We start from the raw sequence: 18,339 nt of genomic DNA on the forward strand, positions 1-18,339 counted from the left end.
TAAGGCTTTGTTAAGATTTATGGGGACACCAATAATTTTTGAGAGAGAAATTAGCTATTAAGTAATTTAGTTCTAAAGAATAGCACAACAGATTTCACATTTTAAATGTATATTTGATTGACTGAACATTTTGATATAGTAGGCAGTTTATACACTTTAAATAGACAGGCACTTTCCACTTTTATACTTAACATACATTGTACTGACCATGACATTACAGCCTACGGTTGCTCTCAACTTTCAATAGGTTGCTGTATCCCTATTTCACCAAACAGTCATTTAAAGTTACTATCACAAAGCACTTTGCTTACTTCAGTAACTTACTTAAATCCGCTACCAGCATTAAAACGCTGTCCCAATGATTCTTTGCCTCTGACCATGCCAGGGAGAATTTCCCTGAATCTTTAAATGCCTGAGGGAGGCATCACTTCAATGAAAGACCATCTTTTTTTTCCCTCTTTCTCTCGCATCAAATGTGGTGGGTTAGAAAGCCATACAGCCTCCTCTCTGCTGACCACATATCAGGAAGACCAGAATTGCATGCAGTATTCCAAAAGTGGCCTAACCGATGTTCTGTACAGCTGTAACATGACCTCCCAACTCCTATACTCAAAGCTCTGACCAATAAAGGCAAGCATACCAAACACCTTCTTCACTATCCTATCTATCTGCGACTCCACTTTCAAGGAGCTATGAACCTGCACTCCAAGGTCTCTTTGTTCAGCAACACTCGCCAGGACCTCACCGTTAAGTATATAAGTCCTGCCCTAATTGCCTTTCCAAAATATTTCTGAATTTCTGCCCCAATAATCAGTAACACATCTTTAAATTTCTTTAATCAAGAGGACGTAATGCAGGAAAAGAGTACAGCAGTCACCCAGGTATATAAGTTGCATATTGACAAATTTTCCAAATAGAATAGCTTTGTTGTTTTTTTCATATCCAGTTCAAATTACATTTTTTTCCTTCAATGATCTGTTTAGTAACAGTGGTATTCCATTGGCCACCATATCCATGTTAATAAGCTGGCTAATCCAGCTACATTACAAAAACAAAATGGCCAAACTAAAGTATTTTAGAACATTATCACCACCCCCCCCCCCCACCAATTTGAAACTGGTGGAACTCAAATTCTTTAACACTGTTTCACTGCTCATTGCTCAAAGTTTAAAGTAGCATTTCAGCCAGTCAATTCCATAAATTTAGACATGCATCCAGTGTCTAATCCTGCACAATTGAAAGATTCTGCCACCATCACACTAATCACTGCAGTGAAACTTGTGGCCAACTAAATTCCTTCTCAATATTTCCATTTTCTTCTGAATCTTCCGTCTAATGTTTAGCTTTGATTAAGCTATTATGTTCTGAATTTATCTGGATGAAGATATATCTAACAACTTTTAAGAAACTTGATTCGAATCGGGGGAAATATCTCCACTGGCTGGAGTCATACCTGGCACATAGGAAGATGGCTGTGGTTGCTGAAGGTCAGTCACTTTAGCTGCAGGAGTTTCTCAGGGTAGTGTCCTGAGCCTGGCTATCTTCAACTGCTTTACCAATGCTCTTATCTCCATTATAAATTATCAGAATTGGGAATGTTCACCAATGATTGCACAAGTGTTCAGCGCCATTTGCAACTTCAGGTTACAGTCCATGCAAAAAAAAAGCAAGACCTGGATAATACCCGAGGTTGGGCTGCAAGTAACAAATAACATTTACCCCATACAAATATTGGATAATGATATCTCATCACCACATTTTGACATTCAATGCCATTATCATTGCTGAATCCCCCATTATCAACATTCTAAGGGTTACCAGGGGCCAGAAACTCAACTGAAGTAGTCACATAAATAGAATGATTACAAGAGTAGATTACAAGCTAGGAATACTGCAGCAAGTACCTCAAACTCCTGATCCTGCAGCAAAGCATGACTTAACTTGTGTCTTCTAGACAGTGGGGTATGACAGAATACTCTTCACTTGCCTGGATGAGTACAGCTCCAACAACACTCAAGAGGCTTGACACCATCCAGAACAAAGTAACCCGCTTGACTGGCACCACTGCCCCAAATATCCACTACCTCCACCACCAGTGCTGAGCAACAGCAGTGTGTACCATCTACAAAATGCACTAGAGAAATTCACCAAGACTCCTTAAACAGTACTTTTAAACCCACAATTATTACCATCTAGAAGGACAAGGGAAACAAATACATAGAAATACTGTCACATGCAAGATCCCCACCAAATCATAAACAGTCCTGACTTGGAAATAGATCACTGTTCCTCTAGTATCAGCAGGTTGAAATCCTGGAACTCTCTCCTTAACAGCGCACAAAAAAAAAACACTGCAACAGTTCTAGGCAGCACCTCGCCATCACCTTCTCAAGACCATCTAGGAAAGGGCAATAAATGCTGGCCTAGACAGCATCACCCACATTCCATGAATGAAAAATAATACCACCCACTCTCCTTGTTGCCACCAAAACAGAAGGATTCCACCTTGTTGAACAATATCAGATAACTTTGACAGAAGCTATATTTACATGAGAATTGTAAAGTCCCAAGGTTAGATCCTTGAACACCCCAGTAACACCGATTTTAAAAACACTGTGATATTAAGTTACAACGTTAGTAAACCCAACTAGTTCTAAATGTCTCCCCTACTTACACCGCTTAATTTTACAGACAGAACTAGAGCACTCACGTGGTAAAATTCTTGCACAAAAATAGTTTACCAAAGATACAGACAAATTTAAAGTTGCCATCATGACTTTGTTTGGCTATTCACTGCTCTATAATCATGTACATTATGCGCTATACAACCAAAACTTTCAGCTTGATGTTAATGGGCAAACTTGATATTTGATTTACATATTAAAAGAAATATTCTACTATATCCATTATTTGAGCACCATTATTATTCTATTCGACTATTCTTCGTTTCACAAGAACACAGATAACCTGCTAGTTTGTAATGGCAAATTGATTAAATCAGTGCATTTGAAATGACAAATTACTGCAGATTCCCAAATTCTGAAACTCCGACTTATGATAGGTAGACGTATAAATTGTCCAAAAAGATTGAGCACTTCTTTGTATTGTTGAATTTTAACACAGAACACAGAACACTACAGCACAGTACAGGCCCTTCGGCCCTTGACGTTGTGCCGACCTGTCATACCGATCTCAAGCCATCTAACCTACCCTATTCCATGTACGTCCATATGCTTATCCAATGACGACTTAAATGTACCTAAAGTTGGCAAATCTACTACCGTTGCAGGCACAGACTTCATAACAGGCACAGCACCCTACTCTTATTATCGTCTAGCAGGATATCAAACCTGGTCCGAAGTAGAGAGCATGCCTTCCTGCAACCGAGGCATACTTAAAATGAAGGGCCAACCTCATGAAAGTACAACAAGGCTAGGTCCTGCATGTCAAAAACCGTAAGCAGCAAGTGACGGGATGGATCTCTCACAACTTACAGATCAAACTTAAGCTCTGCATCCTGCCACATCTACTCAGGAATGGTAGTAGGGAATTAAGTCGCTAACAGGAGGAACTAGCAGCTCCACAACTCGGGAGACCAAGACAAAAGACAAGGCTGAATATTTGCATCTAACTTCAGCCAGAAACATCAAGTGGATGATCTTTTTCAACTTCTTCCTGACATCCCCAGAATCACAGGTGTCAGTTTTCAAAGTAATTCACCCCATAATAAATCAAGAAATAGTTGAAAACATGAATCCAACAAAGACTATGGGCCTTGACAACAATCTGGCAATACTAATGAAGACTTGCACTCCAGAAGCTCTAGCTTAGCAATCCTAGTATAACTACATCAATAGAACGTACCCAAACAATGTGAAAGTTGCTCAAGTGCGTCCCATGCACAAAATGTAGGACAAATCTATCCCAATCACCACAATATCTGTCTATTTTGTATCATCATTATCAGAGAGATAGAATCGATTATCAACATCACTATTAGCCAGCACTTGCAAAGTAATTAAGTGCTCATTAACAGTCAGTTTGAGTTCTGTTCGGGACATTCAGGTTCTGATGTTACTGCACACTTGATTCAAAAATGGATTTTTAAAAAAAAAAAGGTGAACTTGCGACGCGAGATTAGAATGACATCAAGGCAGCATTTGACCAATAATGGCATCAAGGAGCCCTAGCAAAACTGGAGTCAATGGGATTCCCAGGGAAAGTGATGCACTGGTTGGACGGTTGTGATTGTTGGAAACGCCTCTTCCCAATTTCCTTACTTTTTTTAAAAAAAATGATCAATTCTAACACTTTCTCTGTGACAGACCTCAAGCTAAATGGCCTTCGGTTTTAGACTCCCCACTCTCCAACCCCCCCACCCCCCACCTCTTCCTGTAAAATAAGATTAATTTTGCTACTTACCAGTTTGATAGCATCTTTCTAGAACGTATTGCACTTTGGAAAATTGAGAAATCTGACCCAGTTTTTGACACAATCCTCTCTATGTTATTAAGGAGGCTTTACAGGATTGATCAGACTAGTTTTGTGGAGGTGGCAGTGTTTTGCGTTTGTAGCACCTAGGGCAACGCCATGTGGGCCATTCAGTTTCATTCCTTTCTTTGCATTTTGCAGCAGTTTTGATACAGCTGAGAGAAATGCTCTACCATAAGAAAGTATTCAAGAACCACACTGTCATGAGTCTGAAGTCACAAGTTGGTAAGACCAAGAAAAAAACGACAGATTCCCTTATTTAAAGCACATTTGTGATCCAGATGGATCTAAACAAAAAGACAGTGCTTACAAGTAGAAGAGTTTTCAATTTCAGCTTTTTACTGAATACAACGTTAATCTGCTCACAGTGGGATTTGAACCCACGTCTCCAAAACTATAGACAACAAAGTGTGATGCTGGATGAACACAGCATGCCAAGCAGCATCTCAGGAGCACAAAAGCTGACGTTTCGGGCCTAGAGCCTTCAGACAGCTCTCTGATGAAGGGTCTAGGCCCGAATCGTCAACTTTTGTGCTCCGGAGATGCTGCTGGGCCTGTGTTCATCCAGCGTCACTGTTATCTTGGATTCTCCAGCATCTGCAGTTCCCATTATCTCTCTCTCCAAAACTATAGTCTGGGCCTCAAGCTTGCTAGCCCAGTCACATTGCCCCAGGCCATTGCTGCCTGCCTCTTAACAGAGGAGGAGTAGAAATAGGCTGCTGGGGAGAAAATTTCAAAACTTAGGGTTTTAGCGGCTGTAAGTACAGCTGCATAGCAAATAAAATGAAAGATGCCTTGAAGCTGGAATGAGAGGAGAAACTCGGAGGTATGTTGAAATGATGGAATTTATCCCGCCAAAAGGGAGTTAGGCCCTAGATGGATTTGAAAATAAAGAAAACATTTCTGGCATAACGCAACCTTGTTCAGACAGTTAGATCAGTTTTATTTTTAAGTACATAAATATTTAATTCCAAGGTCTGCGCGCAAACATACCTGATTTGGGAATCATGTGCTGTCTTTCAAAATAACTCCCGTATATTTTCCTAGAATAATTGCAAACTCAAATACTCTAAAGGTTTGAGAACAAACAGATGACAACATTTGACATTTCACACTGCAATATAATTTGATGTGCTGGGGAAACTTGCCAAAGACACCACGTCCAAGATAACAAATAGGAGTAAAAACGTTTGCATCCAACTTGATAAAATTTTATGGAATTATTGCATTATGTAACATCTGAAGAAGAGTGAATTTACGGCCGTATGTTTAATTAGCTTTACTTAATTAAACGTAATATAGTACTTTTTGAACATTACAATCTTGTGTTGCATGTAATGCACACCTGTTATGTTTCATAACATTCAATATTATATTTTATTAACTGTTTCTTTTGTAATGGCATTTTCTGATAAATTAACTACAATTTTAACAGCACATATTTACCATGCATTTGGTACTGATAAACACAGCATCACAGGATAACTATTAAGCTTAAAACAAAGACTTGACAAGCAGAAAACGCATTAAATAGCTGCAAGCCTCAACAAGCTTTGACAATGACTGGATATGCAACATATAATAAATTGGTGACATTACCAGGCAGAAAAATACTACATGCCAAATTCAATCAACCCATTGCAAATACACAATAAAACAAAAGATGCCATATATTATGAATTAACAGTCATTATGAACTATGACATTTGCTAAAAGTAAATTACTTTGCCACTAGAAGGTGGTTATTAATAAAGTTTAGTAGCTCAAAATGCTGAAACTGCATATCACAACATGGCCTGTTACACCTGCTCCTCCAAAAACAATTCACAATCATGTGGCTTGCTTAATTTCAAACATTCCATGATGGTTAACAGGAGTATTAACAAATAAAAATTAACAGCCACAAAAGATGTACCTCAGTTCCTCAGAGAATCACACCAATGTACCAATGGAAGAGGCCATCCAGCCCAAGCTTCTACACCAACTCTCCAAATGAGTTCCTGCTCGTCTGATGCTGCTTGGCCTGCTGTGTTCATCCAGCTCAACACCTTGTTATCTCAGATTCTCCAGCATCTGCAGTTCCTACTATCTCTGAACAAATGGCTTGTGTCTTGTGTCAGAGCCTAAAATCCAAATAAACAAACAATATCTACTACTCTGCCATTGTCAATCTTTTTGGTAACTTCCTCAAAAAACTCAAACAAATTTGTGAGAAATGACTTCCCGCACACAAAAACATGCTGTCTATCCCTAATCAATTTCTGCCTCTCTAAACCTGACATATAAACTCTACACTAACTCATTATCAGGCAGTTTGAACCTCCACACTTCAATGGCTCTTTTCTGGGCAGCAGAGGTTAAATTGTGGTCATTAAAACACATTGTTCAACAGGTAAATGCATATTAACCAGTAGACTCACTTTCTACAATGATTTATGAAAGTGCAAAAGCCACAATTTCCATAAAAAGTCACGGAATCACAGAAGAGTCTATGGTGCAGAAGGATATTATTCTGTAACTTAAGGACTAGTTGTCATTTTTTCCAATCTGTGGCAACACGCTCCTCTAAATCTTCTAAACTCTAGACACTAAACTTCTTAACCTCTCTTCATAGGACAGACCTCGATTCAATCTAGTGAACTGCCTCCAACACAAATACATCCCTCCTCATGTAGGGGGATCAAAAATGGATGCAATGCTTCAAGTGCAGTCTCACTAATGTCTTGCACAGTTGCAACAACATTTGCCTACTCTAGATCTTCAACAATAAATACCAAAATTTCACTTGCCTTCATTATTACTTGCTATACTTGCATACCAGCTTTCTGTGATTCATGCACAAAGACACCCAGATCCTTCTGCAATTAAGTACTCTGAAGTTCCTCACTATTTGCGCAAGGAGTTGCTTTTCTATTCTTCTGACCAAAATGGAGAAAGTCAACCTTATCCACATTAAAAATCTGCCAAAGTTTGACCCATTCACCTCATATATCCATACCCATTTATAAATGTTTTATTTCTTCATTTCTACTTACTATCCCACTGATTTCAGAGTAACCTGCAAATTTGCCTATTATACCTCTATTCCTGCATCCAAGTCTTCAATAGATTGCAAATAGTTAGGGCCCAAGGGTCAGAGCTTGTGACACTCTACTAGTTACAATCTGTCCACCAATAAATGACCTACTTATCCCAAATATAACACAACGTGGAACTGGAGGAACACAGCAGGCCAGGCAGCATCAGAGGAACAGGAAAGCTGACATCTCAGGTCAAGGCCCTTCTTCAGAAAATCAACTCTTGTATCACAATTCTTGTTTTCTGTTGGTTAGTCAATCCTCTATCAAAGCTAATAAAATTACCCCAAGTCAATGTGATTTCACTTATCTATCAACCTTCTGTGAGGCACCTTATCAAAAGCCTTCTGGAAGTCCAGATATACTGCATCTACAGGATCCCTATTATCCATTTTGTTTGTGACATCTTTGGAGAACTCTTAATTAGTCAAATGCAATTTACCCTTCATAAAACAATGTTGACTCAGGTGGGTTGCATTTTGACTTTCCAAATGTCCTGTAATTACTTCCTTATAATGGATTCTCTCAATTTCCCAACAACGGATGTTAAATTAGTCTATAACTTCCTATTTTCTGCTTCCCTCTGGAATATGGGCCAAAATCTCAATCCCAACCGTTTACCCAATACTTTCGCCCCCTGATGATAATGATTGTTCTAGGCTCCTCCCGTTCTATAACTTCTTCATTCCCTGTTACATTTGGAATGTTACTCATAGCTTGGAGAATGTTGCTCATAGGCTCGGACAGAAGGGAAATTTAACAGCGCTAAGCACTCTTCATTCAACAATCAATGTTAAGAGCGTTTACAATCGTAAAATGTACAATGTATCGTTTAGAGAAATTATAATTTTATTACATTGTGTTCAATGATATTAAGGAGTGAAAAGGCACAAATAGTGTAGAGTGAGCATTTCTTTTTAAATAAAAATGAGCCCAGCAGAAAAATAAACTAAACCAGCATGCTAAAAATGTAGTTTTGTGATTCTTCTGCGATTCTCTCAATGCAAATGCAACAATCTATTTTACGAAAAAGAAAATTGTTTAGAAGTAATATTACATTTTGGTAGGATCTTCCATTGCTTTGGCCAACTGGAATGCAGGCAGTTGAATCATCTTTAAATTCATGCCACAATATGTTTGTATTGTTATTCATTGATTGCAATTTTATTGCATTAAGAAACAAAGCAAGCTACTGATCTGATCATGACTCCATTTTCATTACTCAATGACTCAAAGAAAAAAATTCTTAGAAACAGGCTTCCATGGTAACAAAGCAGTTCAGAATCTTGTTGTAATGAATAGCGCTGACCCAAACATAATGTAATAATAGTTGCGATGCTCATAAAGAAAATAATAGTTACTATTAACATTTAAAGAAGTAGATTACCTTTCCACATATTTCTCTTAAGAAAGAAAATAAACCTACACTATTCATTACTGCACACAGGTGAGTGACCAAGGAATATGATTCGTTTTCAGACTATGAAGGATTTTAGATTCATTATGAACAGTGCACAATATCAGTAATGAGGGCCCCACTAATCATTGTTTGAATTTTAGCCTCACTTATTGCTTATCTTGACTTTAAAATGTATATAATCTGGCTAGTTATTTAATCATAAAATGGTGACATGATACAGCGTTTAGACCATCATATTTTTGTCAACTGATGGCCATACAAATACAACAGTAATACAGTATATAGAGATAGGCAGAGAAAGAATCATCCTAGCCCAGTAATGGCCAGGATTTTTACTGATGGAAAAAGTGGGATTGAAGGGTGGTTGGCAATCAACTGTTGGCATCTGATGTCATTATTGTTTTGTACATATCGTAACTTCAAAAGATTGGGATCAAATAGTTTAATGTATGGAGAAAAGCCCAGAGGTTGCCAGTCACTGAGGCTATGCTGAGACTACTCCCAAAAGGTAGCTAACCATTTAAAAATCAGCAAGTCATACAGCAGAGAAAAAGACTCTTTAGCCCACCATGTCTATGCTGACCAAAAAATGCCAAATTACACTGATCTCACTTACCTGCATGCGGTCCATAGCTTATGCCCTGGCATTTTAGGTGCTTGCTCCAGATGCTTTTTAAATGCTGAGGTTATCTGCAACCCCACCCCTCCTATCCTCTCAGGCAGCAGGTTCCATATTTGTACCACCCTCACTGGGTGATAAAAATTCTTAGATCTTCACTTACATCTCACCTTAAACTTAGGCCCTCTGGTCTTAGACACATTTGCCCATGGATAAAAGATTTTCATGATCCAATCTATACAGGCCCTCCACAAATCTGTACACTCCAAACAGATCTCCCCATCAGCCTACTCCATTCCAGGGAAAACCAACCCAACCTATTCAGTCTCACCTCATAACAGAGACTTTTCACCCCGAGGAACCTGATCAACATCCATTTCAGTGAAGTTTTGAACACTGTTGCTGCTTATCTTTCAGGATTGCCTGGGAGTCTTCAATAATTAGAGATCTATCTACTGGGTGCAAGGGTGAGCAAAGAAACTGAGGTAGCATGGCTGTGGAGTTGAAGGGGTTCAATGTTTTAACTGATTAAGACTTGGACTGAAGACACATGCAGCAGACAAGGCTCATGCTCGGTTGTCTTATCACTTATTTTGCCTGTATCAATGAAGCCAGTAGCTGTCATTTGAGAAGAACCACTCAAAGATAACAAAGTGTAGAGCTGGATGAACACAGCAGGCCAAACAGCATCTTAGGAGCGCAAAAGCTGACGTTTCAGGCCTAGACCCTTCATCAGAAAAGAGAGAGGGGGGGAGAGAGAGAGGGTTCTGAAATAAATAGGGAGAGAGAGGGGGAGGCGGATCGAAGATGGATAGAGGAGAAGATAGGTGGAGAGGAGACAGACAAGTTAAGGGGTGGGGATGGATCCAATAGAGGTGAGTGTAGGTGGGGAGGTAGGGAGGGGATAGGTCAGTCGGGGAGGACGGGCAAGTCAAGGGGGCGGAATGTAGAGGAGGCTGCAATGGGTATAGCGGATGCAGTATACCACAAAGGCAGGTGTGCTTGATGTGGAAAGCCTTCTTGGGGCCTGGGATGGGGGTGAGGGAGGAGGTATGGGGGCAGGTGTACGATTAACTGGGAGTCCCTCTCATTCTTATCATCTGCTAAAGGCATATTGCAAGGGTTTGCAGGTTGATACTCTGTGGCCAACAAGTCCTGAAGTGAAACTCAAACTAGAGTATTTGCAAGTACTTTGCAGAAAAGACTTGGTATATGTCAAGTATCAGCCAACTAGGTAATGAATGTCAAAGTAGATCCAAGCCAATTGGTGTGACAGAAGCCAAGACACTTTCCATTTTTATTAACTACTTATTAACTACTCAATCTTACAGCTCCTTTCACACAATATATATCTCATTCATATCAACCCAGTCAATGAATTACATCCTGTATAGCTACATGCGACATTGTCTTTGAAGAGAGATGACAAGGTGGACAGCCTTGAAGATGAATAGATCAGGCAGCCAATAGTTTGAACAAGGGGGTAGACACTTTGAGAATGCAAATAAACTGTGCGCACATGTATGTGTGTGTACTTATTAAGCAGTTGTTAAAAATCAAAATTTGAAAACAAAAGCAAAGCAAGCAGTTAATTACACAGAAATATCTCTAGAGGTGCAAGTTTATTGAATAGAATTAAACAAAATAAAACTGTCTCTAACGATCACTGAAAACTTTGAGAGGAGTGTTAAGTTAAGAAAATAATAGAATTCCAAAATATACCACAGCAAGCTTTGCAACAATGCAACCACTTAACGCTTTGAAAAAAATTTTGAACAATGCACAGGTGATATACTCCCTCAGATGTAATGCCACTATGACAGACTAATGTCCATTATCCTCACAAAAGGGAACACATCTAAGTCAAAGAGGAGATGACACAACCACAGATACAACTTACAACACTAACCAACCATGTGCCATCAATTAAATTGCTTCCAGTTGCCTTCACTGCGAAACTATGCTATTCCCAAAGGAAAAACAAAATTGAGATCTGCACAGTTTCTCAAAGTGGTAGGCAATTATACCATTCCTGCCATAATAAATAGCTGGTCTACACCAGCAACAAAAAAATGCAGGAACAATGGACTCAAAAAAAGTCAAAGATGGGACACATCAAATAGCTCTCTCTTGTAAATTGTGTGAAGGAAAATAAAAGCATTAGCAAGTGTCAGCAGATTGGAGTCCAATCGTGATCAATGGCCTTGAAACAAAAAACAGTAAAACCTGAAATCAGTCAGAATTCAGGGATGTTAGTAACACCTGACTGGTTTTTCAAAGCACAACAGGGTAAGAGAATCAATCTCAAGTATTGTGCCAGTACCTCAACACTTTGGCAAACAGGTGACATGGTTCAGTAACATCCACCTCAACAGCTCAAGGGGATCAATACTGCAGCAAGTAATTCATCTCCTGTCTCCTGACAGTCTGCCCAAAATCAAAGGGTCCAAGTCAGAGTATGATTAAATACTCCTCATATGACTGATTGGATTCAGCTCCAACAACATTCAATAAACTTCACACCATCCATGATAAAGCAATTCAGTTGACTGGTACCCTGTTCACTATCTTAATACACACTGCTGTCTATAATTTGCAAGATGCACAGCACCAACTTGCCATAGCTGTTTCAACAGCACCTTCCAAAGCAATGACCTCTTAGCACTTTCAGAAAGAGAAAGACAGCAATTATTTGAAACACGTCTCCCTCCAAACTACACCTCACTCTGATTTGGAACTATACAGCTGTTCCTTCATTTTGCATGTTCAAAATCCTGGAATTTTCTTCATACCAGCATTTTGGGCACGGGTGACCCAAGAAAGCAGCTCACCACCACCATCTCAAAGGCAGATGGGGATCAGCAATAAATGCTAGTCTAGCCAGTAGACATCCACATCCCATCCCGCAACGAAAGAAACATTACACTGCCGATTTCAATATACTAAAATTGTTTGCTGACAATTCAATTTTTTTAGCCTCTATTTAACTGACAAAATGCATGTCAATTAGGACACATCAACAAAATCAGTGCCAGAATTTTGACTTACCATGTGGAAAGCGACCATCTCCTGAAGGCTCTCCGAAAACCTCACCAGACTGTTCTATTGAAAGCATACATAAATCAAAAAGGATGTCAATTTTGACTAGTTTTTATATAAGCAATTCTTAATTCATTACCTAAAAAAATGTAACTGATTATATATTTTCTTTCAAAGTTAAACACACTAAAGAACCCACAAAATGGCAAGAGGAAAAAAATTAAAGTTGAGCCAAAGTATGAATTAGGAAACTTTAGAATCTGACTCTCAAGACAGCAAGAGGAGAGCAGGTGGCCTGGGAAAAGAGAGTGGTCATCGGTTAGAGATAGAGCCAAGGGAGGGCTTCAATACAAGAAAAATAATTGGGTGATCAGTAGCCAATGCAAGTCTGTAAAAACGGGGGTAGCAGAGAATTGAGACTTGTTGAGGGATAGATTAGACGAGACAACTTTGGGTGAGCTATATTTTACAAAAGTTGAAGATAGACGGTTGGCTACTCTAACTTTGTCCTGGCCAAGTATGGAATAACAAAGGCTCAGGATCAAGGATAGTCCAGGTCATCCTCAGACAGAAGTAAAGAATGGCAATGGAGGTAAAACCCCTCTGGATACTTGTCACTGGCTCTAGTGAGATTCAAACAAAATTCAATACTTGTCATACTGGAGTAGTACTAAAGAGAAGGCATTTTGAAGTTTTTCTTCCTGCGCACATGAAGACATTTTATTAAAACTAAAATTCTAGACAAAAACCAAGATTCAGATTGCAGAAGAGAAGACTGCGGATTGGCTGGCAAGTGGAATTTGATTGACAGGGGTCTTGCCATAGAGAACACATTGTTAATTGTCAATCAACATTAATCACAGTCAAGCTTTGTTAAATTTTAAGCCAGGTGTGGTGACTCTAACAGTCAGGGCACTGCCCCAAGAAAGTGAACCAACAAATGGCAGTCACCTATTTTGTTGAGTTGAAACAAGCATGAAGTAGATGTTCTGCGTACAAAGAACAGGACCCTGTCTATTTGTACATGTTATTTCCAGTGTTTGAAAACATACAACACTGAGCTCAAATGACAATTGGGTGCCAGTATAATCTGGCACTAACTTAGAATTATCCAACAAATGTTGCCCAATTGCTTAATCAGATGTTATATTTGAGATTCCCAGTCTGAATGTGCATGCACAGGCTCTTCAGGTACAGTCAAAACCTTCATTGCTGCAAACAGGGCTGGGACCACCTCAATGTCATGCCCATCTGTCACTGCTTCATCATCAGACCCAACAATGATGGCGCCAATCCTCAGGCACCATCTTTCACCTCTGGGCCTACCTTGCCGATTTCACCTCCACTAATGTAGCATCCACCAATTCGGATGCCAAGTCCTGTGTCACCCCAAAAGTAAGGAAAACTGTGGAAAGTAAGGAAGGGTTCACTTGAAGTCCACACTGGACCCACTCAAGGTCCACCACTGATGCCATCGAGCTCAAGGAGGTAAGTTAATAAAATCAAAGATAGGAAAAAAGAAAAGTAGTCAGAGCAGATGAGCTCGGCTCAGAAGCCCTACTCCGCTTCCATCTTGCAGTTAAGTTTAAATACAAACATACAAAATAGTAGCAGAAATAGGCAATTCAACCCTTTGCGCCTGCTCTGCCATTCAATAAGATCATGGCTGTTGTGTTTCGAATTGCACAATCTACTCCCAACAAAACTTATGATAACACAATTACAGCCTTCCATAAATAAGGAGACTAAAACTGCACACAGCATTCAACATTCAGTCTCAGCAAGTCCTGTAAAACTAAGGCATTGCATCCTTGCTTTTATTCTCAGTTCATCTCAAAGGATAACATCTCATTAGTCTTCTTAATGTTGGCTTTACTTGAACACTAAAGGTTTGAGACTCAGGAACCACAACACCTAAATACCTCTGCACTTGGAATTCCATATTTGCTCACTTTTAAGTGATATTCTGCGCTTTCATGCTGCCTGCCAAAGTGAATCACTTCATATTTTCCCATGTTATGTTCTATCTGCCAGGTTCTTTTCCATTTATTATCTATATACTTCTGCAAACTCCTAAGTCACTGAACAATCAGCCTGTAACTAATTTTCAAAAGAAACTCAGCTACTAATCTCATATAAATTTATTCAGAGCAGGGTCTTACCTCAACAACTTCATCCTTGGCGGACTGATGGGCAAGCTCACGAATTCCATTTACAAACTGCTTGTTAGCGTTACAAAAGTTCTTTCCAGCATCTATCATTCCAGCACACAGCTTCACTACCTAAGACAGAAAAAAAAATGAAGTTTTAGAGATTACCTTAAATATTAACAGGATACAATGCAGGAGAAGAATCAGAACTACAAGAATATTCAAGTCTCGAGATAACAAAAGTTGTGTGGAACTAAGAGGAAAAGTAAAAGCAAGCTTGTGAATAGACTGGCTCAATCTCAGACTGTTTCAAGAGAGAGGAACGTAATAAGTAAACAAGAAACAGTTCAGAACAGGCACCAATATATACTTCCAATATTTAATTGGAGGAAATTTCTGCTCATCTAGTAAGGGACAGCTATTAAGCAGTCTGACAACTTGGCAGCAGTGGAGATGTAGATACAGCTGATCTCACAAGCCTGTTTGCTATTCGATAAAATAACGGCTGATGTGAATTTGGCATGAGCTTTACTTCCTATCTACTGCTCAAATATCAATCCTCTACAATTCAAATCAATTCATCAAACCTCCTTCAATGGGGTAGGGAAAGAGATGAAAAAGAGAGAGGGGAGAGGATGAGAGATGAGAGGCAAGTGGAGGGAGGGTGAGAAGACGTATTGTAAGAAGGTGACAGAGTAGGATGCTCCTGCCAGAACTCTTCTAATCCACCTGTTCTTTTACCTTTTGTTTCTCCTCTCCTCTCAGCACCGGAGGCTATACTTTAGCATCAGCTGGCACCAGCAGCAAGTTCCCAGACAAGTTAGACTGCAGAGATGCCAAAGTGCTGATGAGGTAATGCTCGCTGTTGTTATGGGAGTGTACAGTGAAAAACACCACCACTGAGCAAGGGAAGAAAAACCAGTGATGACAAATCTCTGGCCACAATTAAATATTTAAAACTGGAACCAGGTAACAACAGCTCCAAGAGGCAACTGTAGGATGATGGTCAGAAGGATGAGGATGCTGTGATTAACTATGTCAAAAACTGCAAACTGGCTGAGAAGGAGAAGGACAGAGAACCTACCTTTAATCATATCTGCATTAGAATCACAAGTGACATTCTGTAAAAGGTGTTTCAGTAATGCACCAGGGTCACGAATATGATTAAAAAGGACTCAAACTTTGAGGTCCAGGAAAGATTTGCATGAAATTTGGGAAACAACACAGTCAAGGTATTTAGAGAAGGAAAGGAAGTTGGTGGTGGTCAGGTCAAGAGAATAGCAGGCAGGTCTCTTGGAAACTATGATTTCTAAAAGAGAACAAAAAGGAGATGGGAAATTTTGACAGAGATACAATTTCAAGACAGGGGTGAGGGATGTGGGAGTTTTTTTTTAAAAAGAGGAGGTCTGGTTCAGTGAGCCGGGGAGAAGGAGAGAAGTAGCAGTAGTAGTTGATCAATCTAGTCTCAATCTTAACAGCAAAAAGAAATCCATCAACTCCTCATCCTTGGAACTTCAGGTGAAGGGGCAAGGCAGGGGCTTGGGAAGGTGGGATGGGGGATTGGGGTGAGAAAGACAAAAAGGTTTGGTGTTATCTTTGTATCCAGGCACGTTCCAGCAGTAAGCATCTCTGGCAAACAAGTGATGGCAGTAATTGGATCTGATAGCAACTAACTTCAGGGCAAAATGGACAGGAGATAGCTTTGGCAAATAAGGTTAAGGAGAATCCAAAGAGGTTCTGCGAATACACCAAGGACAAACAAGAGAGTTACAAGGGAGAGAATAGGGTCCCTTAAAGATCAACAAGGCTGCCGACTTGTGGAACCGCAGAAGGGAGACAAACCAAACAAGTACAGGCATTTCTGCTATAATACGTGGTTCATTAATATATATGAAGAATAATGGACACTGTTTGTACAACATGAATTTTCTACTGTACAGTGTGGCAATTTTCTACAGCGTGAGATCGCACAAAAACACGATTGTCATATTATATGAGAACTACACTTGTTACACCCACATGGATGGCCTAAATGCCCTCCACGACTTCCTCTCCCGCAGGCCCAACCAGTCTCCCTGCACCAACACCCTCATCAGAACTCGTCCTTACCCTTAATAACTTCTCCTCTAACTACTCCCACTTGCTACAAGATACGTGGAACAGTCACTTTTCTGCTGCCAAACTGGCACTATCCCCCACTTCTGCCGCTACTACATCGATGACTGTACTGGCACTTCCTCGTGCTCCCACAAAAAGCTTGAACAGTTCATCAACTTTACTAACACCTTTCACCCCAACCTCAAATTCTCCCAGACCTCTGTTTCCATAAAAAAGAAAGAACTGTGGATGTTGTAAATCAGTTGCTGGAAATGGTCAACAGGTCTGGCAACATCTATGAAGAAAAAAAAAATCAGTTAACGTTTCAGGTCCAGTGACAAAATTGGACCAGAAACGTTAACTCTGATTTTTTTCTTCAGATGCTGCCAGGCCTGCCGAGCTTTTCCAGCTACTTTGCTTCTGTTCCTGTCTCTTATCTCTGATGATTGCCTTGAAGCCGACATCTATTTCAAGCCCACCGACTCCCACAGCTACCTAGACTACACCACCTCTCACCCACCATCCTGCAAGAATGTGATCCCCTACTCCCAATTCCTTTGCCACATCTGTTCCAAGATGGGTTGTTCCTCTCTCGCGCAGCCCAGATGTCCTCCTACTTCAAGGACACAACATGCCCCATCCAGTAATCAAAAATGCCCTCAAACGCATCTGAGATAGCAGGACCTGCAGATGCTGGAGAATCTGAGATAACAAGGTGTAGAGCTGGATGAGCACAGCAAAGCAAGCAGCATCTGATGCTGCTTGGCCTGCTATGGTCATCCAGCTCGATACCTTGTTACCTCAAACGCATCTATTGTGTTTCCCACATTTTTGCCCTCACATCCCCTCCCCCAACAAAAACAAAAACAGAATCCCCCTTGTCCTTATATCACCCCACCAATCTCCACATCCAATGTATCATTCTCCGCCACCTACAAGCCAACCCCACAATCAAAGAAATATTTCTCTCCCCATCTACCTATCTGCCTTTCATATGGACCACTCTCTCCGCGCTCCTTCATCTGCTCCACACTCCTCACTAACTCCACTCCCATCGGCACCTTTCCCGCAACCACAGGAAGTGCTACACTTGTCCCTACACCTCCCTCCTCATCTCCATTCAAGGCTCAAAATAAACCTTCCACATTAGACAGGGGTTCACCTGCACATCCATCAACTTGGTCCACTGCATCTGCTGCTCCCAATGTCGCTTACTCTACATCGGTGAGACCCAGCAGAGGCTTGGAGGCCGTTTTGTACAGCATCTGCACTCTGTCCACAACAAACACCACTACCTTCTGGTTGCGAACCATTTTAACTCCCCTTCCCACTGCCTGGGCGACATGTCCCATCCTGAGCCTCCTCCAGTGTCACGACAACATCATCCGCAAACTGGAGGAGCAGCGCCTCATACTTTGCCTCAGGAGCCTACAGTTCAACGGCCTA

The 18,339-nt window shown here is 40.4% G+C and overlaps 1 protein-coding gene across 6 annotated transcripts in view; it reads right to left on the reverse strand.

The window, feature by feature from the left end:
- Positions 1–18,339, reverse strand: part of LOC125457614 (arf-GAP with coiled-coil, ANK repeat and PH domain-containing protein 2-like) — a 155,466-nt gene that overhangs the window by 91,957 nt on the left and 45,170 nt on the right. For all 6 annotated transcript variants that reach the window (XR_009446667.1, XM_048542090.2, XM_048542088.2 and 3 more), the window contains exons 3-4: positions 14,809–14,928; positions 12,656–12,709 (exon numbers count right to left, since the gene is read on the reverse strand). Coding sequence is in view for 5 of the 6 variants with exons in the window: in XM_048542090.2 (XP_048398047.1) it covers positions 12,656–12,709; positions 14,809–14,928 (174 nt within the window). In the remaining variant the exon portion in view is untranslated. The remainder of the gene's footprint in view (positions 1–12,655; positions 12,710–14,808; positions 14,929–18,339) is intronic.

Source organism: Stegostoma tigrinum, chromosome 14 (assembly GCF_030684315.1).
Source record: "Stegostoma tigrinum isolate sSteTig4 chromosome 14, sSteTig4.hap1, whole genome shotgun sequence".
Taxonomy (NCBI): Eukaryota; Metazoa; Chordata; class Chondrichthyes; order Orectolobiformes; family Stegostomatidae; genus Stegostoma; species Stegostoma tigrinum.